This window comes from Equus caballus, chromosome 26, assembly GCF_041296265.1.
Source record: "Equus caballus isolate H_3958 breed thoroughbred chromosome 26, TB-T2T, whole genome shotgun sequence".
NCBI lineage: Eukaryota > Metazoa > Chordata > Mammalia > Perissodactyla > Equidae > Equus > Equus caballus.
The window spans coordinates 31,368,684-31,393,561 of NC_091709.1; the positions used below are offsets into that span (position 1 = coordinate 31,368,684).

At 38.2% G+C, this 24,878-nt stretch overlaps 1 protein-coding gene across 2 annotated transcripts in view; it reads right to left on the bottom strand.

Moving 5' to 3' along the window:
• The window catches only part of ADAMTS5 (ADAM metallopeptidase with thrombospondin type 1 motif 5), a 46,732-nt gene that overhangs the window by 11,773 nt on the left and 10,081 nt on the right, over positions 1-24,878 (bottom strand). For both annotated transcript variants that reach the window (XM_023629969.2, XM_003364218.5), the window contains 3 exons: positions 21,642-21,774; positions 10,184-10,351; positions 1,654-1,937 (listed from right to left, as the gene is read on the bottom strand). In XM_023629969.2, coding sequence (XP_023485737.2) covers positions 1,654-1,937; positions 10,184-10,351; positions 21,642-21,774 — 585 coding nt within the window. The remainder of the gene's footprint in view (positions 1-1,653; positions 1,938-10,183; positions 10,352-21,641; positions 21,775-24,878) is intronic.

Here is a 24,878-nt window from a genome sequence, read left to right on the forward strand (position 1 = left end):
AATGACAGTGGAGACTTCATCACAGATAGAGTTAAATTTTCACTGAATTGAACATGGTCATAGGTATGGAATGTTCTGGAATTACAATGCGTTTCCAGTTCTAAGAAAGTCATCTTTTCTGGCATCCCTGGCACTTGAGGAAGTGAATGCTTCACCCTAAGTACTGAGCCTACGGCAAGAAGTACCTCATGGCTTCTCTGGACCTTCTGATATTATACATTTCTGTTAATAACCATTGAACCACGGTTAACTTTTTCTCACTCAGACGTTGGATCTTTAATGAAATGTATGATGCTAAAGGTTTTGCATGATGTCAGGCATTAGATTGTGTTTACATCTTTTCTCCCTCTTTAGCACTAAAGTTCTTGAGTCCCTTTATTGAAATCACACATCTTGTCTGTGATGCGCGTCTGCCACATGCATAACGCATTTGACTTGGGCTCAGCTGATTTCCTGATTAGACCAGAGTGTTACCCTGTAGAGAAAAAATGTGACAGACACCAAGTGCACCCACACCACTGGCACATAAGCCACAGGGAATAAAGAGCCCTGTTCTGACGCCCTAGGTCGATTACTCTGGAAACACTGCAGGCAGCAGGAAGGGAGAGACTCCAAAAGGAAGAATATTATTAACTCCTTTGCCAAGGGGATGAGGGGAGAGCTTCCTCTGGCTGCCTGTGTTGGGTTATCTGAGAATGCATGGTTGGGTGACAGCCTTAAAAGACAAAGGCAGCGTGCATAAGGCAAGGCCCTTCCAGGGACTTTGAAAACCTTATGAGAGTCAACAAATGCTTTGCTTGGGCCTTGAAAACGATGGTGGCTGTTGCTGACCTGAACATGAACTGTGCACAGGGGGCTATGGGGAGAGTGGAGGGGTTTCCCTGGAGCAGCCCCAGGTTTTTTTTTAGATTAACATTTTTTTTTAAGTATACATTTTGGTGAGGAAGATTGGCCCTGAGCTAACATATGTTGCCAATCTTCTTTTTTTTTCCTCCCCAAAGCCCCAGCACATAGTTGTATATTCTAGTTGTAGGTCGTTCTAGTTTTGTCTATGTGGGATGCCGCCATAGCTTGGCTTGATGAGTGGTATGTAGGTCCGCAACCGGGATCCAAACTGGGGAATCCTGGGCTCCCAAAGTGGAGCATGGAAACTTAACCACTCAGTCATAGGGCCGGTCCCAATCCAGGTTTCACCTCACTCCTCAAGTTAGATTAACTTGTCATGAGGGGAGGAACATGACCATTTTGGAGTCCAGCAAATATGTATGCTGATCATGTGTCAGCTCTATTGCTATTTCCTTACTGAATTTAAAGAAACGTGTTCTGATGACTCTACTCAGAGAAGTTTGAAAGTAAACTTCCAAAAATTGATCCTGGGGCCCTACTTGAGGTCTCAAGTAGACAGAGTCTGGGCTATATACTTCTCTGTTACTGGACACAACCTGGGAGGAGTACCTCCGATCTGCATTTTCTCCAGTGTGTGATTACTGAGAATGGCTACTGGGGGTGAAAAAGGAAGCTATAAGTAGATCTCCCAAGGAAAGATATTTTAACTAGGAAAGAAAGCTTTCTGGCAACAGGACCCACACATGTCACAGGAATGTCTTTCGGATCTTGGGTCTCCAGGCATTGCGTGACAAGAAAATCACTTACTGAATAATATTTTTTCTTGGTTTTGTCCACACACTTGCCCTGCAGGCAAATCCTCCCTTTGCCACATGGTGTCCCTTCCACAGCTGGCAGCTTCTTGGTCAGACACACCATCTGGCCCTGGCGCACCACGGCGCACCACAGGCGCGCGCAGACGTCCATGCCGGGACACACTGAGTACTCGGGCCCGAACGTCAGGTTGCACTGCTGGGTGGCGTCATAGGTCTGACCTGGGAGTTCTTCAGGGCCCAGGATCTGCTTTCGTGGAAGGTCTAGCAAACAGTTACCTGAAAGAATAACCGAGATTGACCACTGTTCTGTGTGTGGGTTTCAAGCCACTAAAATCACAGATCTAAAAATGAAATGCTCCAGCGGATGTTGAAGCCCGAGGCATCCACAAATCTGCGGTGTGATGGGGACCAGGCTGGGTGGTGTCTCCTTGCGCTCACCAACACTCTCCAGGATTTTCAGTGAGTAATGTGTTCTGGGTATCTAGAATGATGGCAGTGGTATGGGTAAATAAAATTATTTTGTAATAGTGAAAATAGCCATTGTGCTGAGGGATAAAAGGAAATTGGGATGGATTTAGAGGAAATAAGATAATGGACATAATAACAACAATAGCAATAATAATAAGAAATAAGCATTTATGACTTTGGGAAAAGTTTGACCTTGGCACTCTGTGTATACCCCATTCTCCACTTCCAACTTATCTCTTCCTCACGTGCTTATTTCTGTCCGTTTCCACTAATTCCATAACTAAACAAGGTGCTACTTCATTCATTCTTGTACTCACGCAATAAGCATTTGATTTGCACCTACAGAGTTCTAGCAAACATACTGGAAACTGGGAAAACACAACAATGACCCAGATCCACCTCTCAAGGTCTCCCAATAAAGCGAAGGAATAGACTAAATAAAGTATTTTTCCCAGACTGATAAGAATTTTAATAAAGAACTTTCAAGAGTCACAGAATAAAGGGGCAGTGGGAGAAGAAAAGAAACAATAATTTGATAATTGGGACTAGCCTTATCTTTTTACTCTTCTCTCTTTTCTCCCATTTGTGTGTGTTATTCAATGTCTCTGGTGTTTGTTGGGTGCATGGAGTGTGTCTGCCACAAACAAGTTGGTGCTCTCATTCCCTAGTAATATGGGGAGTAAAAAGAGACGACGTGGGAGACCAGTAGAAGCTGGCACACACAAAGAGAATGCAAATTCAGAAGCTGAAACAGCCCTCACATCCTCGCAAAAAGCTACCCTAAGAATCCTTGCCCAGTGAGTTAACGCCATTAATTTTCTCCCTTTATCTGGTAGCATGCATACTGCCCACCACTTTCTGTATTTTTTTCTTTTCTTGATTTAAGGATTTACTCATTGGTTATTAGTAGTACAAAAAATAACAAATATTTGTTACATACTTGCACTATTCTCAGTTTCTTAAATGTATTCACTCATTTAATCCTCACAAGAACTCTAGGAAGCAGATTCCATTATTTTACTGATAGGGAAACTGAGGAACATTAAGATCACTTACCCAAGGTCACATAGCTATTAGGGTTTTATACTCAGAGCCTGCCCTGCTCATCACATACGATGTTGCCTCTGCTTAGTATGTAGACAGATTTCTTGCTTTATTGCAGAAAGGCAGGCGTGTGTAAGGGTCCTTTAAATGGTGGATATCATGCGTCGGTCCAAAGTCTAATCCTGGCAAAACACTAAATGGCTGAGTGGTCTTGGCCTAGTTAGTTAACCTCTCTCTAATTTATTTTCAAGACCTGTGAAATGTTTCTCTTCTCACTGTGACACTGTTAGGGTAAAACTGGCCAGCAGAGATATAAAGGGCGACCAGAAAAATATGAAACAATGATAGCTGGTACTATGGCGAACATATTTAACAATGTTTTAGATGTATTTGAGTTATCATTTATTTATTTATTTTTTGGTGAGGAAGATTGGCCCTGAGCTAACATCTGTTGCCAGTCTTCTTCTTTTTGCTTGAGGAAGATTGCCGCTGAGCTAACATCTGTGCCAACCTTCCTCCAGTTTGTATGTGGGATCCTGCCACAGCATGGCCTGATGAGCAGAGTGTAGGTCTGTGCCTGGGATCTGAACCCCGAAACCTTGGCCACTGAAGCAAAGGGTGCAAACTTAATCACTACACCACTGGGCCGGTCCCTTGACTTATTCTTTTTATTCAACAAAAGAAAATCATACTTCAATCCTACTTTCCACTGAGAAATGGAATATCCAGCACATTTTTAGTACACTGCAAATGTTTTTACAAAGACATTCAAGTTTCTTCAAAGTGAATACCTTAGAATTTGTCAATCTGTAATGGAGGCATTATATGAAAATGAATAAAGAGTGAAGTTGCTACTTAACTTCTGAGCCAGAACATTTGAAGAGGTAAAGCTTCTTAAGGCAAGCCAGAAAAAGCATTAAAAATAAATATCCAGACAAAGAGAACTTTGGGAAAAACATCAAATGAAAAGGAAAACATCAACATCAAGTCAATAGGAAAGAATGATAGTAAAACGTCATTGAGCTTTGTTTAGAAGACAGAGGAAGAATAGTTATTTCAGAACTTCATGAAAAGGGTTATTGCTACATCAAAAAAGAGCACTGTGTAAACCAGGGAAGGCTTAGCACATTGCTGATGCTAGAGGACCGTCAACAAATCTCTGAGACAGCAAGAATGCTCTCCAATTCGTCAAAAGTGCAATTTTAAGAAACTTTTTAATTTTACTAAAAAGCACAGCCCATAAGACTGGGTAATTAAATATTAGCTGAGAAGTCTTTAACAAGTGTGGGTGCATGTGGCATGGATGCACCTCATTTATCTTGAGCCAAAATAACTGACCATCTCTCCATGGGTCAGTGACATCCTTTCTATCTCGTTAGCAGATGAGGAGCGAAAAGAAATGTATAATGCAAACAATTTGAAATCAGCATACAAGGAGACTTCAGTGGAGCATCTCTTTACAAAGCTTAATGCCAAAGCGTAAGTTTTAAAAATGAATAAACACTTGCTTTGCTATTAAAAATATGGTATCTCAGCTCTTTGATTTTCCCTTAGAGGTCATCTGGAGATGACCTTTTCTTGCTTAAAATAAAATGATTTATTTCAGAATTGCTATTAATTGCTCACTCCAATGTTCTCAGTAGCAGGATTTGTTGCTGCATTAGTTTCTGTTTACCCTGAAATATACAGTCTATCGATTTCATCTATATGTTGAATTATGTTCTTTTGCAATAAATAGGTACAGACATCTCTACCAAATGGCAGATTTGTGCCAGGGAACATCAAGAAAAGAACCAATCTAGAGCCTGATTCTGAATCTCATGGCATAAAATATTTAAAATCTAATAGTGGATTAGGTACACATTTTCCATTTAAAAAAATGTGTACCATTTGGGGGAGGGATGAAAGAGGAAATGGATCAATCTTTTAATACCATTTATATTGATGTTGAAAAGCATCTAATGTACTGATGACTTCTCTTAATCTGTTTTACTTTATTCTCAACCACTTCTTCACATCTACTTCACGTATTCTTGAATTTACCCTAGACTGAAATCCCATCTAGTCTTCGCTGGCAACATTTTGTCTGTTTGTTCTGTTCCACAAACTGCCAGGTTGCCTTTTCCTTTCTACCTCCTTTCTTTCCCTCTCTCCCTTTTTTTTTCTCCCTGCCTTTGTGCATATAAATGGTTACTAAAGGAAAGACATTAGAAATGTGTACATACTGCCTATTTGTTTTTACCATCCAAGTGAAGTTAAATGCATAATTTAATAAAAATTAAAAAGTAAAATGTAGTGATTTGTGATGGACAAATAAAGGAAAGAATGTGGCAGTCTCTCCATGGCCACAAAGTACACTACGGGCTGATGGAAGGTATGCCATGACTCCAGGCAACGGAACAGAAAAATCTTTGGTTTTGTGTATCTGACTTCCAGCACTGTTTGTCATTCATATTAATGAGTAATGGAAATTATTGTATTAAGTTTGGTTGTCCTTTATTCTTTTCCTTTTGTCTTCCTTATTTCTAGCACTGTAGTTATTTCTGTCTTCCCTTTCTTTTTAATACACAGGCCTGAAATTAAGCATCAGCTCAAATATCCATGACGTAGGAGAAATCAATTAATATTCTTAATGAAAATCATTCAAGGAAGACTACCAACACTGCAGAGTCTCCCGTTTTACTCCCTACTATCATCTTGTGGGTCCTGCAACTCTTCATTTAGATCTTTATTTGAATGTCTAACATTAAAAGAAAAACTGATGCATTATAGGCCCGATGACAGATAAACTAACAAGGGCACTGACAAAGCCACAGACAATTGTTGCTGACCAAAAGTAATTCAAAGTGTCTGTGAAATTGTTAGAAGCATTAAGTACACTGTTTAGCAAATGTAATGCCAAGCAAATTAGATTAAACATTGTCTTAGTTAAAGGAAGAAGCATAGCTTTTCAAACATATAGGTCACTGTGGACTTAAAATATACATCTTATTTGCAGACTCTTTTAAAGAACATAGTTATTGTGAAAATCAAGACACTACCATAACAAGCTTTGAATTTTATGAATACTACCTTAAAAACTGAATGTTAAGATCATATTACTAGCTTTAGAGTCTACATGTACAAAAGATTCCAAGAATTGGCTTTCTGATACCATTTTATGTCCAAAGTCCTGTGTTCGGTAAGTGGCCATAAAGTTAGATCTTTAAATATGCTACATGTTAATTTTTCAAAGCTGTCTGTAGATTTTCCCTAGCAGCTTGTGTCGTGGCTGTTCCTGAGCTGTGTAACAACTGAGGTGGCGGCCTTTTTCACCATGTGGCCGAGTGACATAAGGATGCAGTGGACACACTACGGTTTCTGGCTTCAAGGTTATGAAGCATTTGAGAAAAGAAATTGAATAACTTGCTTTCACTGCACAATTTCTCTGCCAGTGCTTACCTTTAGTTTTGAGGATTATACTCCTAGCCAGCTTGCTTAGAGCTAACTTGTGTAAATACTGCAGAATGTCTGCAAGTATCTTGGGCAGGCTGGCAGGAGGGGTCCCCAGGAGACATGGCTTCTCCTTTTCTGAATCACAGATGTGCGGGCACAGTTATTTTGGAGCATGCATACTGACTTTTGAACCATAACCTAATTGCCGCATATTTCTCGTTGGAACTAAATCAGGAAACATTCAGCATTAATGAATCTAAATTTGCCAGTGGTTGAGTGCTACAAATGCCTGCTACTTATGACTAATAACTTTAAAACAAATCAAATAATTTGAATTTAATTGTACTCCCAGACTTCATTTCTCCAGCAATCCTGGAGGTGGGAGGGAGACAGATGAGCTATTACACATAAATGGATTCTCCAGATGATGTACTCTTCAGGTACCATCTAAAAACTGTACAAATTTTGTAAGAATATCTCTTAAAAAAAGCAATAGCTTTGCTGCCTTTATGTCAGGGGCACAACTGAATCTTCCTAAATAACTGACAATCACTTCTTCCTGAGTATCAATTGTTTTATCATGCTGAAATACAGATGTACTTTCGGGGATCCTGAGGGGCTGATGGGGCTTTTGACCTTTTGGAAAACAGTGGCAGCCCACTGTGCTTTTGAAGTTTTAGAGGTACAGCTTTGACAGCTTTCCTGGTTTCTCCGTTATTGTCAAATGATATCACTTCTTGCTCTCAGTTTACCTGTCTGAAGTGCCCCTCATTCCCCACCCACAGCCATGACTATTTTATTGCCTAAAATTGTTATTTGCATGGAAAATTAGAACAGAAAAATAGTAGAACTATTTCTCCTAAGTATGAATAAATGGGCTCAGAATGGAAGCCTGAGTAACTCTGTACAAGTGAAGTGAAAAGAGTTTATGATATGGTTTCGTGATATCAGTTTAGTCTTCCAACCAAGATGTATTTGTTTGATTTGCCATCATCTTGGACTTTGACTTTGTTTTTGGTTCTCTTTTAAGCTCTGAAGTTGAAATATCAGAACCTCAACCATCTCAAAATCTCATTTACTAGTCCCTATGGCCGTACTTTCACTTAAACTGACTTGTCAGTTTTTTGGTCACAATTTAGAAATTAAATGATTTGAATTCCCATTTAAATGATCATGCTACAGAGAGTACTGCTGTTTCAATTCTGTAGCTGCACGTGCTGTGTTGAAATGAACATAATTGAGCCTTGCCATTGTGCCACAATGACTTTCTCTGGTTCTCCTTATTCTGCAATTACTTTATTCTTTATAGGCTACCGATAAAATAGAAGTGTTTTTTTGGTTAAAACATAAGACTCCCTAACCAATATATTCAAAAGTGAGAGAGAGTCTATGTTTGATGAAATGAATTAACTAATACATAAACTACGAGAATTTTCTGTCTAAAGAATTTTAGTATTTGAATTTAATTATTTAACATATATATGGGAAATTCAGATAAGATTTTAGTGCAACTGAATAAGATCTATTTCAATGAAAAGTATGTTCTTGGTTATTATCTCCCATGAGGTTCTTTGGGATAGACGGAGAGAGATGGATGAAATATGTAAATTTGTTGGAAAATTCTTAAAAATCTGAGTGTGGACTCTTTTAAATATAGAAATAGTGATAAAAAATGAAGACAATACTAAAAGCATATGTACTGCACAGAAAGTAAGATCATGAATTCCACAAACATGAAATAAATGAATCATTCCAAAATTATGGCAATAAGAAATAAAATTTGACACAGCGTTGTAATTAGCTGACCTAATACTTGCATAGGAAAAGAAGATTTGGTCCCATTTTAGCCATAAGTATTTGCTGCCTTAGCAACTAAATCCGTTCATTTAGTGATTCAAAGTTTAGCTCAACATCTTGGAATGTGTAATGTGTGATTTTGAAATAAAATATTAACGTTATTTCATTTTCAGAAAACCTGAACAAAAAAACAGCAAAAGTAACATTAAGAGTGGAGACTAAGATTCCACCCAAGAAGGATTTTATTAGATATGGACTTGATCAATGTAGACAGGCAGATAATTAGGGAAGCGTTCATTTCAGGACTTTATTAGCATTTAATCAGCACTGTAAACTGAGCTACAGAGAAAATTACCACTTTATGAGGTATTTGGTTAAAGGAAAAGCCAGTTCCATTGATTCTTAGTATTGTTTCTAAATTTTTAAGATATTGCGATGTCCTTTCAACTCATAAAGAACATTTGTTTTGTATTGAGGGGAATTTTGAAGCCAAGCTGAGAATGGATTGTTTGCAGGAATAAGAAATTGAAGCAGTAGCAAGTAGCTAAAGCATTACCAGTTCACCACTAACAGAGCAAAAATGAGTTAATGAGCAGATTTTGGCTACAAGATGTAGTGGAATTTCTTTTTGTCTGAAAAGAACCGAATTTATCAATTGTTTCAACATTATGTTACCAAATTCAAGATGGCCAAGTCACCAAGAAATCATGAAAATATCAAGCCATAAATTTTGTGACTAGAAAAAAACAGTTATCACAGATTCTCTTTCATCCAACTTTGAACCACGCATCATGAGGTAACTTTATGAACAGTCATCATAATCAAGAATTTCTATCATATTCGATTCAACCACCAGTTTTAGAAAGAGACCAATTTTAAGAGGAAAAAAAGGGGAATGAGAATATGTTCATTTCTGTAATATGAGAAACTTGAACTATGTGGTCTCTGATGATCTCCAATTCTAATGAGTCTATCCTCTTGTGTTTCTAGTGTTTTAAAGTAATAAGGAAAGCTGGGAAATTTGTAACCACTTATTTCAAAGATTACTTAAGGGTCAGAATTTATTATTTCTAAAATTTGTGACTTCCTTAGTATTTTTGTATAGTTTATAGCACTAAGCCTGGATTTACAGAATTTAATAAAGTAGGCTGTGCTCTTGAACTGTAGCTGAAGGATAAAGCCAAAGGTTTCTTTTGAAGTTCTTAAAATGTTTTCTCACCATTCGGATGGCTTTTCTATTTCTGTTCTGCAGTTTTTACTTAACTTTCAGGAGAACCTGCTGTCAGGATTAAAGCAAATTCTTCCATGAAGGCAAATCTAAAGAGCTTCCTTTCCTGGCTTTATGTTGCCATAAACGGAATCCAACAGAATTGTCACCTACATCTTAACCACACCCCTGTAATAGGCATGTAACAAATAATTCTGAGAGTCATATTAATAGCAGGGAAACAAGATGTCTGCCAGCATTCTCACAGGAAGCTAGTGGTGAACGACGGAATAAAAGCCAGCCTTTCAGGGCGCTAGTGAGGCATTCTGTGTGGTCTCCCACACTGCTTCTCTTTTGAACTTCTCAATTCAAAAGCAAAAATACCATAGCTACAATGCCACCAAGGACGTCGGCATTACACACCAACAGACAGTCCCTTGCTTCTTTTTGGACAGTATCTGAACAACCATTGCCTTAGAGGGCAAAGTGAACATCATAGGATATAATGAAGTAAAACTCATAATTTCCCAAGTTTTGTTTCTGAGCCTATGTTGTCCTTCCCGATACATACCATGACCATCATCCAGGAATTCTGTGATGGTGGCCGAGGTGCATTTGGACCACGGCTTGGATGCGTCAATGCTGGTTAGGATGGAAGACATTAAGCGCTTCTCTTCTGTCGAACCAAAGTTCTCTTCACAGAATTTGGAATCGTCATGGGAAAGGCCAAGTAGATGTCCTACGGGACAGAATATAGGGAGCACAAATGACGAGTATTTTGCATTTCTATCTTTCCTTGACAATTATATTAGCACTTGATTGTCCCCCCCCAATTGTACATGAGCTCATTTTAACTGGCTTCTGATGCAGAAACTAGATTCCCAGGGAAATTAAAACTGCAAGTAGTTAGAGCAATCACTTTGGGAGAACATTTAGAGGAAAACTGAAAAATTATGCTAAGGAGTAGATGTTCCCATAATCCATCTGGATCACACATGCTCCATCATATGTAGAAACAAGGCCTTATTTAGGATCTAGAAATTGCAAGGCAACTGTGGGATTATGTCATAGCCCTCAGTACATATTACTTTGATTACTTGTCTAATTTTCCTCCTTCTCTGATCAACCATAAGCCCCATGAAATCAGAGCATCTCCCCCAACCCACTATTGAAACCTCTGTATTTAACTCAATATTCTGCAAGTTGCAAACACTTAATACATGGTTGTTGAATGTCAGTGACTTCTATTTTCTTGGCCAAGTAAGTAGGTAGCTATGTAAGAGATGACTGGAGAGAAAAGGAAAGAGAAGAGAGATTAGTAATTTTCCAGTTCCATGCCAATGTAAACTTGCTTTACTTTTTCATTTCTTTTAGCTATTTGGTGAGTTGTGAATGTTTATGGGTCCCACAAATAAATGGTATATTTTGAAAATACACTCATTTACATTTAAAAAATGTCTAAAATACCAAGATGTCCATCATGAAGTGTTAGAGCTTGAAGAGAAAACAAATATTAGGAAGGTAAGTGATGGTCCAAAATCACTCAGCTAGGTGGTGTTGAGGTTAAGGCTACCAAACGTGGTCTCTCCAATCCCACCATGCCATTTCCAATCTACCAAGCTAGGTATTATTCCACAGAGTACATAACCACATCCTTATAATCTGACAAAACTGTTTTTTTATTCCATAAGAATCAATTTTCACATAGTTTAAGATAAAAGGACATTCTCCAATAAAACTAAAGTGTTGTTGAAAAAAAAAATCCAGGACAGCAGTTTGTAGAGAGTCTAAAAAGTAGACAAGTCAACATAGCAGTGTTTTTTTGCAAAGCTTTAGAGAATCATACACAAACCATTTAAAAAGAATGTAGAAAATACTATAGAAAAGTGATTACTACAAATTCTCTGTGGGTTTCTGAATGCCAAAGGCAGGAACTTCAGTCATTCTGCCAAAAAGTCCAGTGCACAGCAGTAAAACCCAACAAAGATGAAATCTTTCACACTGCATTCCAACTACTTTCGGCCAACTTGTTAAATCACCAACACCTCATAACAAAATTGTCCACTGAGCAGCTGGTTGATGTTGTGGCTGAAATTAAGCGGCTAGGGCTCCGTGACCTTCCAAGGCACCACATTTTTATGCTATTTATGTAGTTATTTACTTCAATAGCTTTTACTAGGTTAGCAAGTTTTCTTTGAGAAACCATCCCGCTGCCACTCACGTTTTATTTGGTCAAAGTCATGAATGTGCATCATAGTCTGTAAAATAAGTCCCAAATGACATGCAAAATAAGACTGGCAGAAGCTCGTCCAAGTTTGGGGTGGTATATTGAGTTTTTCAGGGAACTCGCAGCTCACAGAAAAACAGAACCTTTCATTCATGTCCTATTCAAAATGGCTTAAAGTTACTTAGTACATCAAACACTTGTTGACAATGCACTCTGTGCTTCTTGAACTTTTCCAAGGTAGAATCTTTCTCAGCTGACACAGTGGGATTTGTGTGGCAATTTCATAATTGAGTTTTTTTCCCTGGCAAAGAGCAGAGAGAGGGAAAGTGGCCTAAGGTGACCTCTGCAACATGATGTTTAGTTGAATCCAGGTTTTACATTTTTTAAAAAAACATGATTTTTGCATTCTATTTCATAAGATATTCATATTTATTTAACAGAGTGATAGCCTTTTTCCTCCAAATCCATATAAATAAATGGCACTTTCCATGTGCATTTTTACTACTGCATCAAGGGACTTACACTTCATTTGGAGGGTCGATTTTAGATTTCTGATTTAAAATACAGGCCATGTGGCAGACACCAAATTCACTTTGAGGGGCCCAGGAGAGTACCTCGATTTTTTCTTTCATACAGAGTAGTGAGGCAAATAATTTTAAAGATTTCAATAACGTAAGCAAAGGAGTTTATTTAGAAAATAATTTGGTATAATTTTATGAATCTTTTGGCATGCTATTTGGCATGCTATTGTGAATTTTATACTCCCTAAATTTACTAATTTATCAATGTAACTTAACTGCTGCTAAAGATATGTATAAGAAATTCTTACATGGCTATCAGAAAAGATTGCCATTCTGCACATGAACAAATCTTAGCTCCATTTCGGCAAGAGCTAAAAGGAGATGTGAATTTTGTAAGATGTCCAACAGTCAGCCAGGAATGGACTGCGGGAGGGTCAAGTGAGAGTGACAGACTCCTTGGAGGGCAAGCGAATGTTCTGTCTTCCATGAAAAATAAATCTATGACTGGCGGGGAGAGGCATGCTCTCTCAAGGGCAATCAGAGTCATGGGCAATGTGAAGAACGTTTAAGGACCCAAAGAAACAGGCAGCCAGTTCCACAGTAGCTGGAACCAGGACACAGTGAGAGAGACCCATGTGACTTCCCTTCAGGAGCTGGACAAGAATGGAAAGAGATCAATGTGAGGGATGTTTGGATGCTCTTCAGGAAAGACGTGACAGACATACCAAAGGCTATGAAGAGCAAAAGAAATAGTTTTTTCAAATATGAGCCCCCAATCATTTATGCTAAGACATCTAATATCAGTCTGAAATTTGCCAATATCTTTGAGCCCTGAAATGGCAAGACACATATAAAAGCATAAGTTACTTTATTTTATTTATTTTTTTTTGCAGAGGAAGATTAGCCCTGAGCTAACATTTGTTGCCAATCTTCCTCTTTTTTTTGGCTTGAGGAAGAGTCACCCTGAGCTAACATCTGTACCAATCTTCCTCCACTTTATATGTGGGTCGCCACCACAGCATGGCTGACAAGTGGGGCAGGCCTGCAGCTGAGATCCAAACCCACAAACCCGGGCCGCCAAAGTGTAACATGCCCACCTTAATCACTATCCCTCAGGAATGGCCCCTTATAAGCTATTTTAAAGGGACACTCACAGGAGAGACAACACAGTATGATACTAAAAGCTCATTGACAGGGAAAAATTCAGAATCCAGGAAATTAAAAATGTAATATCGCAGGTGGCAATGATTTTAGGGGTAGATGTTGTGAAAGGGAATCAGAATTTACCATGATGTCATTGATCGCCTGGGACATCTGCCTTTCCCAGTGAGAATTTGTTCATGGATCACCCACACAGCTATTCAAACCTACAGGTGTGGACTGGAGCGAAAGCATTTCTCTGACAAACAGCCTCCAGCAGGATTAGTACGGTTGGGATTTACACATATGTGCCCCAGAGAGTAAGACAACAAATGAAAAATACAAAGAAGTGTTGGAGAAAATGTTTACAACTCTGAAAGCAATTTGCTGTTTTCATCTAAATGAATTTCACGATAAGTTTTTAGAGCAAAACAGAGCAGAATTACTTGAGGGATGAGGTCTTGGAGGAGGCAGCACAATAGAATCCAGAAACCCACAGAGAAAGGCAGTTCTTACCCTTGGAAAGACAGACATTTCTCTCTCAAGGCAAAGTATAGAAAAAGAAGGGTGAAAAGGGTTCAAAGCAATTGTGAATGGTAAAAGAAGAGATTTGAAGAAACTCAACCAAGCTCCCTCAGTATAAGAGGACATGAAAACTCCTAGTGAGAGAGATAAGGCAGATATGGATTTAGGGCAACAGTACATTATCAGAGTTTAAAGTTCAGGTCCTGAAGTTTCCCTTTGAGGAAGAATTAGTATTTGCATTTGGGACCACTTGTAATCAGCAGACACGCAAAAGACTGAAGATCAGTTTGTTGACTTTAACTAAGTTAAGCAATCTTGTTTCCAATACTATTTTTCTTACGGAATCTTTAATATTTTTATTTATTTATTTATTTTTTTTGGTGAGGAAGATTGGCCCTGAGCTAACATCTGTGCCAATCTTCTTCTACTTTGTATGTGGGATGCCTGCACAGTACACTTGATGAGTGGTGTAGGTCTGTGCCTGGGATCCAAACCTGAGAACCCTGGGCTGCTGGAGCAGAGCATGCAAACCTAACCACTACACCACCAGGCTGGCCCTGTGAAATCTTTAATTCTTGACTGAAGTCACTGGAAACTTCTCACCTAAAATCCTGAGGCAATTAAGGACCAAATGCACTTGTGTAGTGGGTGCACTTGTGAACGGCATTTGTATTGACAACTAAATAAGAAAAAAAAAAGATATTGCCAAAGTCAGAGTGTAATTTAGAGAATAATGCAATGATCTAGTCCAGTATTTTCCCAAGTGATGTAGATCACAGAACTGTATCTTGCTGTTTGAAATCATTAATAAATATCAAGGTGTAAATTGTAAGTGATTTTGTAGAAAATACTGATCTATTCTTAATGGCTATTAAATCATGTCATAAATACAACCATCCTACTAATGAGTGCCCATCACACAAAGTAACATCAGGAAGGGTTTTATCTGAATTATGCTAAAGAAAAGGATTTCATGGTAAATTACATCAAAGCAAAGACTATAAGCTAAGTGTCTGAGTTATATTTTTAGCTCAGAAATAGCAGTCTCCTGATAATTTTTCTAGTATGATAATCATCTTTTTAAATTGGCCAATGAGTGACACTTTATTAAATAAATTTCATACTCACAATCTAGGGTTAAAAAGCATCTTGCCTCTTTAAATTCACAAGTGAATCTGGTGTTAGAAAATCTGAGATAATGTATACCCGGGCGAAGACATTACTTTAAAGGAAAATGTTGGTTCAGCTTCTTATTCAACTCAGGTATTACTGTACAACTAGAGCTGACTTATAACATTAACCTCAGGAAGGAAATTGTTTGTTTTTCTAAACTTTGGTCTGCAAATTAAACAGAATTTCAACCTCTTGTCTCCTGACCCCAGATTGACCAATGGACAAGGGGACACAGCACAACATTCTAAAAAAATGTCACAAGAAGCTCTGTAATATGTTTACTTAAGAAAGCTCTGCTCAGATGAAGCATCTGTTTCTTAATGAGGTCATATTTTGATTTCACCTAATTTTCCAGCTGGGATTATTGAAGTGCAAGAAGGTCTTGCCAGGGGTTGAAAAGTGAGTCAATAGCTCACATGGGATCAGAATCTAGAATCCTGGAAGAAGGGAAACAGGAGCTCCAAAAATTGGACCAGATCTGTCTATTCATACACAAATCCTTATGGAAAAGTGATAAAACTCTTCAACTCCTATTTCAGAACATTGAACATAAATGGTAAATGTTGTATCAACTATGTAACTTGGAAGGAAGAAAATTTCTTTTGTCAATATCCTTTTGAATCAAATTCAGGGCTATCTCCTTCAAAATGAACACTAATAAACCATTGTAGGAGAGTATCAAAATCTTGGGCTCTGGAACTAGAAGAATTGAGTTAGAATTTTACACTAGCAGTATACTTAGATAGGTTTAGAAGCTTCTCTGTGTGTCGGTTTCCTCCTTTCTTGGGAGACCCATTAATGGTACTTACCTCATGGCATTTTGTGAGGCTTAAATGATTAAAAAAAAAAAAAAGAGACGCAAGATGTTTAGAATAAATGCTTGACAGATATCAAACACCCAGCGATTGTGAAGGGACATGAAGTCAGGAACAACCTAGGTCGCCATCTTGGTGATGTCACTTTCTGCCCCGTGATTGTTAGCCAACTTTATTGCTTTCACTGATATCTTGGGTTTGTTATGCTTTTACTGCTAGGTATTGTAGTCTTCAGTGGTTTTGTTAAATTTTGATATTAATAGACACTTGATTTGGGAGAGAAGGGGAAATTTTATAATCCTAAGGGGGGGGAATCACACATTAAGTGTGTGATATATTTAATTCCTATGCCACCTTCAACTTGTTGGGTTTCCACACATGTGGTAGACAATCTATTGGTCTCCCCTACAGAAATATGCATTGACATTTGATCTTAAAAAAATGGACACTAAACACTAAATCTCTCAACACTCCTGGACCTATAGCAAAGACCTATTTCCACCTTTTATCTGGGGGCCAAGAAAGACACAGGGTGGCACTGCTCCAAACTGGAAGAAAAAATGCTCAGTTCATGTTGATTAAAGCTATGGCTTTGGGGGTAAATACCAAGCCTAATCCTAGCTTCCTTTCACGTCACATCTCACAGCCAGTCCTGACATCTGATTCTGTGCACTTGGCTGTGGTCTATGGTGTTTCGAGGGCCTCTGCAGCTTTTCAAAACACAGCCTTGTTTAATCTAATCATCTGTGGGAGCGCAGTCACACGCAGATCAGCACAACCAGAGAACTCCCTCTAACCACAGCAAAACACAGGCAGCCATGCTGTTGTGTCTCAGCCATTTCCCAGGCCTCCAGCGGAATATTTGGCTTTGACTTTTTAAGTTGCCTGACTTTAGCTTAGGAAGCATTTTAGAGTCTTTTATGGTGGAGAGATTCACTTAGCACGTTTTATAATTAACTACTACAAAGCAAAGCTTCGGCAAGTTTGCAAATCATGGATTTCATTAGTCTAAATAGAATCAGATTGTTCCCCCTAGCACAGTACAAGCTGGCCCAACATCAATAAAATTATTAGTTTGAGGAACCATGTGTGCAGCAGGTGAAATCTTTATTATTACGAGCCAAAATAAAAGTTGGACAAGTTAAAAATATAAACTCAAAATGTAAACTTACATTCACTGAAAACTTTCTGTGATTCACATTTGGGTTATAAAATAGCTGTAACCACATTCTTGCCTCCACTCAGGCATAGGAATGGGGACTGTGTTCTTGACAGTTAAAGAAAGTTTCTTAAATGTCCTAACAATTTAGTCAATGTTTACATGCACATAACATAGCAAGGAGGCAAATTATTACTGCCTACGGAGAGTCTATACTCATCAAAACCTATTTTCCAGAAGCCTGTATTGGCGTCAGTTAACGACGTACCTCCAAAATCTAGCTGTTCTGGGGAAAGAATTAGCGCGAAAAGAAAAGTGGTCCAGTTAACATGTGGTACCTGAAAAGAGTCACTTTTCAGAATTGTTCATTTAAGTCACTTCATTCTGACTTTAACACCATGGAGAGAAAAGGTGCAAGATAGGGCCTTCAGACTTGCCTCTATTTATCCTAAATGTTAATTCTCAATGTAGGCAATTATTTAGATGGAGGGTGTCTAAGAGCAAAGGAAACTTTGATTCCAGTGCAATGGGTTTGTATTTTAAACCACCATGTATAGAAAAAGGAAGCAGTGGGACAGTCCATGGGAAACTTTAAGTAGGTTAATGAAAGTGGAGTTGTTAGTGCTATCGAGTCGATTCTGACTCCTAGCAGCCCTGTGTACAGCAGAGCGGAACCCTGCCGTGTCTTTTTGTGCCATCCTCTCACCTTCCGGTGTTGTATCAGACCATGCTCTGTTGCTGTTCAGAGTTTTCATGGCCAATTTTTTTGGAAGTGGGTGGCCAGGTCCTTCTTCCTAGTCTGTCTTAGTCTGGAGCTCCACTGAAACCTGTTCACCGTGGGTGACCATGCTGGTATTTGAAATACTAGTGGCATAGCTTTCAGCATCACAGCAACATGCAACCACCACAGTGTGACAACCAACGGACGAGTGGTGGGTGGTGTAGTTCCCTGACCAGAAACAAACTCAGCCACAGCGGTGAGAGCACCGAATCTTAACCACTAGACCTCAAGGGCTGGCTAACGAAAGTGTTATTCTTAATCAAATATATCCTTTTCCTGCTTATAGAAGAAATAAAGTAGAAAATTATGGGAATAGCCTGGAAATTTTCTTCACAGCTTATGTTTTGAGTACAGCAACATATTTACACTGTGTGCATGAAGCAAATTGCACATTTTGGAATGGGCTCAAGCAAATTCAAAACATTCTAGCAAAACCGAGGTTTCACAACGTCATTTTCATCTCCATACGTAGCCTCTATATAAAACTTTCAAATACAGAAGTAGTAAATGTCTAATAAAAGGGAAGGGAGGAAATGACATGAGGAGAATGGAGTAGAATTAGAATCTAGAGCATGTTAGCTAGGACTGACGGCTTCATGCAACAATCTAAAAATAAAGCACTGGAAACAGATCAGCCAGTGGCATTACCCAAGACCTCACTGGCTGCAGAGGCAAGACTCTGTAATCATATACAGATGAGTAGGAAATATTTTGTAAGGTTATCTTCTCTACATTTTTTAAGGCTCATACTTTATAACACATGTTCACAATATTTAGGCAAAAAGTGAAATTAAAGAATAATAAAGCAATTAGGAAACAAAGTGAATGAAAGCCAGGTCCCTTTATGAAAGGGAAATTAAATCCATATCCCCCTCTCCCCAGACCTTACATTTCTCAGTTAGGACATATGTAATGCAAAATGAGAAACTACGTAGGCAGCGTGTCAGTGGACAATGAATTACAGAGAATTCTAAAGAAGCAAATAGAGATGATCCAACCAAGACACTGAAATGAACACAGGCATAACCATATATAAAAGACTCAGGTTTGATTCTCTGCATAGAAGCCCACATTTCTCCTACATTGTTCTCTTGTCAAACTATGTCCAATATTCTTGTACTGTTATGAAAAGTTCTTATTGTACATATGTAGTTTAAATCAAACATTTGTTCTCATCAGCATCTGGTTCCTGCCTCTCAGACTGCTGTACCTGCCTGTGTAAACCCTTGGTTTAGTAATTCAGGAGACATGGGAAAGGTGGGGTTAGAAGGTTCTTCATTCCAGCCTAGCTTCCTTGAGAGTCAATGCAGCCCCCAAAGAAGCTGCATGTACTGCTACAGAGGTTCTCTTACAGGGAAACCTCCCGTATACTGTCAATGTGTGAAAAGAAGTCACTATAGGATAGAAGGAAGAAATAGTCCTTCTTTCAAGGAATTTGTAATCTCTTCTTACTTTCTTTCTTTTTTTTTCCTCCCCAAAGCCCCTAGTTCTAAGTCCTTCCAGTTCTTCTATGTGGGATGCTGCCACAGCATGGCTTGATAAGCGGTGTGTAGGTCCGCACCCAGGATCTGAACCAGTGAACCCCAGACCACCAAAGCAGAGCAAGCAAACTTAACCACTATGCCACTGGGCTGGCCCTCTGTAATCTCTTCTTTAGAAGATCAGGATTTAGGACTCATAATCTTATGGATGGATGACGCCACAATTCAACTCTGTTGCTTATTCCTCATCATTCTTCTACCCGGTCTGAGACGAAGCAACCTCTGCCCACCCAGGGATTTGGAACCTTTCTTGGGACTTCTCTCACTCCGAATAATGATGATTAACTACTTGTATACTTTTTAAATCATCTTTGCTTAATTATAATCCTCTTGAGTATTTGGATTAATTTCTCTTAGTTTCTGCTGCAAAATTGGAATGTTGCCTCGGGCAGCTCTTGTGTGTCTCCTGCTTACTTACATGTACATACGTAGACATGTAATAAATATGGATTAAGGATCTATATTGGGCTGTATTTTTGTCAGTTAGTTTAATAGGCATGAGTGAGAGACAGGTGAAGATATGATCCTAAACCTGAAGCTCAAATGGCATGTGTGTTTTAAAAACATTTTCCGGCATACCAGCTCTTCTAGTGCAGTATACAGCGAGTCGTGCCTCATCATTAGTCCACCTTATAGGGAAGAAATAGAGACTCTGAGTATCTAAATCATTTGTCTGAGATAAAACAGGGAACATGGAGACAGAACTGGGAATCCATCTCAGATCTTTGGCTCCCGAAGCTAAAGATGCTCCATTAATAAACTGTTAAATTGAATTATTATCTCAAGTAATCAAGTGCTGAATCAAATTATTATAACAGTGAGGCTGTTGGACAATTATTTATGTTAAGATTTTATGTTGGCGTTTTTTTTTTGCTTATATAGTAAGAAGAGTGTGTTAGGAAAATTAAGGTCATAATTAATACTTAAGAATTAAAATTTAACCACTGATTTCAATTTCACTGCTGCAATATACAGCCTTATATAATTATACCTTTGATTTGAAGTTATTTTAACGTTCCCCAAAAAACACAGCAGCTAGAAATCGACACCTTGCCAAATGTTCTTTGTCTACTAGAAATGCGAAAAAGAAGTTTCAATTTCTATTTAAAAATTATGGTTTTAGCTTAAAAAACCTACATCTGTTTAATAAAATACAGCAAAAAAGTAAAGTAATTATTAAAACATACTTTGTCCCCCAAAAGATGATGCTAAAAGGTGATACGTATATTAAAAACTCAATGAAATGTTTAAAGAGCAAAACAGAAGTGTACGTGGATATAAATAACAGCTGGTATCTATAACCTACACAATTTGATCCTTAAAATAATCCATGAAATAGGCACTATTATTCCTATATTTCAGATATGAAAACCAAGGCTTAGAGAGTTTAAATAATGAGATCAATGTGACACAGGTAGAAAATAATTTAGCAAGAATTGAGCCCAGATGTGTCTAATTCTAACATCACGTCTTAAGTACTGAACTACTCATACACCTAGTAGCCTAGGTCAATGATTAGGAAACACATATTCCTATTTACTGGGATACTTTTCAACAATTAACGCAGTCCTAAATTTCTAGTTTTAGGATTTAGATATGTTTCTTATGACAAACAAATAGGGTAAAGTGATATTTGAAACCAAACTCTGTTGACTTTTGGGCTTGGTTTCATCTGCTGTGCTATTAAAAATGAGACAGAAATGTTTACCATAGCTATGGATTACCTTTGACAGGAGTTGCCTATTATCACTCACAATGGAATAAAACATGATCAATTTCTTTGAAAACAGATCTGATTAGCCCTGGATGAGTCAATATCATCTTGAGTAACACCTCTGCATTCCATAGTTGACTGTGACAAATTTCACCTAAGAGTCATTTATGGATGCTTAAAAAGAAGTAGCAGTAGTAAATTTCTCTTAAACTTTTAAATGACACTGTCAGAAAGAAAACATCTACTATGGGCCTGATTTTGCCTTCCTTCTCCCTTATTAGTTAACCCTAAAAGTGCAAATATAAACAAATTTAATCCCCAATGGGACATCTGAACCAGGAAAAATCTGGAATTAATTGCCAAGAATTTTGGTTCCTGTTGCAGCTGTTACAAGTGTTTGATTTGGCAAGGGAAGAGAAAAGGCGTCGCATACCAATTTCGTGAGCCACGGTGAAAGCTGCGTGGAGGCCATCATCTTCAATCACAGCACAGCTGCGCTCTGGAGAGCATATGGTCCCAACGTCTGCCATTCCCAGGGTGTCACATGAATGATGCCCACATAAATCCTACCCGGGAGAAAGAAAGAAATCATTAAAATCAATTTACATCCAGAAGGAGCCACCTTGTAGAGCCACTTGCTCGCTCCAAACAGCAAGACGGGGCTATGTTTATAGTGTCACCTGTTCAACTCTGGAAATGTTCCAAAGACAAACTAATGACATCGACTCTACTAAGCTTCTCTGGGCCCCAGAAGCACAGAAGGATGATGGGACTCGATTACATTTTAAAAGATCTCATAGGATTGTAGCTTGTCCGTTACAATAGCAGCCGCAGCCTTAACAAAGCTGTAACCCATCCATGCAGACACATATATCCTGAATCATTTTTACATATGGTCATGCTTAGGAAAGTCCTAATATTCTGATCTAAATTCATCAGAAGACTGGCCTAATAATTTATTTTCCATCACAGCGAGAAAGTGAAGCCTTATATTTGTGGCAGAATATAAATGTATCAGTAATTTGGATAGGAAACTAAATTTTAATCCAAAAACCTAATGGCTTAAAAGATCTTCTTTTAATTTCCAAATTGAGTTATCATTTCACAGGTTGTGTCTTTAGAAATTTATGCACTCTTACTCACCACATTTAATGTGGTGTTTCTCAACTTGATCAATTCTCAGGAAATACATGTACTATATTGTGTTTATATAAGTGAGTATATGCATTTTTCTGGTAGGAAGTTGCATAACTTTTCAGAAATTCTCAAAGGGAGGCATGACGACACCCCATTTGTGCTTAAAAATTACTGATTTAGATGAAAGAGATATCGCAAGACAATTTTAAATTATGAAGCATAAAGAGAAAATATAAAATTTTTGACATGATAGATTTGTAATAATAAACTTTCCCTTAAATGCCATTTGAGTATTAATGGGCATTAGAACTTCTTGTATGTGACTACTGTTTTCAACAAAAATTAATTAATGGTGTATAAATTTATATCCAAAAAAGGAAGATAGTATCTGAGTAGACCTTAAGTGAATAACCGTAGAAGGAAAGGATTTTTTTTTTTTTTCCTTTTTCTCCCCAAAGCCCCCCGTACATAGTTGTATATTCTTCGTTGTGGGTCCTTCTAGCTGTGGCATGTGGGATGCTGCCTCACCGTGGTCTGATGAGCAGTTCCATGTCCGCGCCCAGGATTCGAACCAACGAAACACTGGGCCGCCTGCAGCGGAGCGCGCGAACTTAACCACTCGGCCACAGGGCCAGCCCGAAGGAAAGGATTTTTTAAAAATATTAATTAGTATGAAAGATGACTATTTACTAGTTGAAATAGTGTTATTTCTCTTACAGCTATCATCTTTGTATCCCCAACTACCACAATGTCTGGCTTATGACAGGAAGGCAACAAACATTTGACTAATTGAAGTGAATTGTAAAATACAGTCAGATGCAATGGAGACCTTATACTCTTTTAATATGCTGTATACTAGCAAGACCTCAACAAACTCCAGGAAGCCAATGCAAAATGTTATTACCGTATAACCAATGCCACCTACTCAATGTCAACAACATACTCTTCTAACTCTTCTCTATTTTGCTGCATGAAGATCCAACCAAGGTGAAGAATACTTAAAAGATATACCCTGTGATCTTCTCTCTAGTACATTTTCAGGTCCTTATTGTGTTTCGTATATTATGAGATCCCAGCTGTGATGAATTACATTGTAGCCACCATATTATTATAGCTTGAGACAGTGGAAATCTTGGCCAAGTACCCTTGGTGAATCAAGTCACCAAACCAACAATAGGCTCCCAAAGTTTCCTGTGTATCCTCATATGTCATCCCGTGGGATCTCAGATTACAGCTGTTGAGAACAAATGAGTAGTTTTTAAAATTGAAATTGGAACACATTTTTGCATAATAATCAGTCTTTGAGATAATAATATAGTACAATACACTTTTTAATCCATTTTTTTCTCCAATCATTTTAGTAGTTTTAAGACCAAAGACACAGGTCATGGTTTAAGTGAATTACGAGACGCTGTGGGTTATTCCCGCACACGCATATTTTTTAAACCACGATTTACACTTATCTTCACAATTTGCAGTTCATTATCTTAAATAATAAAATCCAAGAATTGTTTGCCCTTCTTATACCTTACTCCAATAAGGTTGGATGAAGAGCCACAGCAAATGGAAATGGCTCTCTTTTCTGAACAGTTTAAACTGGATTCTTAATACTTTCCTGTTTACTGATAATCAATTGCTCATTAGAGGCCATCAATTCTCCTTGTCATTCTTGAATTGCATTAAATGCACTTGGCTCTTTGCCACGGAAATGTGTGCAAGTGACAAAATTATGAGAAGAAGTACTTGTTATTTTTTGTGACGACAGTGATTAAACCCCTTGACTACATAGCCGTGCTCTGTACATTTCTGTATAATTATGTAAACTGGCATCCTTTCCATTTCACTCAAGCAACTACAGTCTTGGTAGCCCACTTATGGTTTCCTCCTAACGATTTACAATGAATGCCTGCATTTCTTTGTGATCTGATGCTCATTCCAATGTATTAAAGCTCAACTTGTGTACCAAATTATTAAGAATAAAGTACCTCACACTCACGTCTATCTTCTGGTGATGATTTATAACAACATTTGCAGATGCAAACCTTATTTGAAGTTAATAGGAACTTGTTTTTAAATTCAAAGTAAGAGCAAGGATGCTATTGGGGCAACAGATCTATGTGTCTTTCTATCTATCTGTCAATTGATCAATCTAATCTATCTTCTGGATCTGGAGGCAGGAGATACTGAAGACTGAATCACAGCCAATATCCACATAAGAGGTAAATGAATTAAAAGTACTGACAAGAGTTTTTCTGCCTGGTCAGTGGAGATATGAAGGTAAGTTATATCTTAGTTATGTTAAACATGGTTCTTTTCATTCAGGATCAACATCTTATTTTACGTGTAGACAGCGATGCAACGGAAGATTTAGTAAAATGTAAGAGTTGCAAGAGCGTGCAGAGATTTAACCCATGGGCTTGTGGTGTGGTACGGCGTTGGCCAGGAGACAAGACAGAGATATTGCATCTAACTGAAAAATAGAGCCAAGACGGTCAGCAAGACCATTGAAACCTTGACAGAGAGGTCATTGACA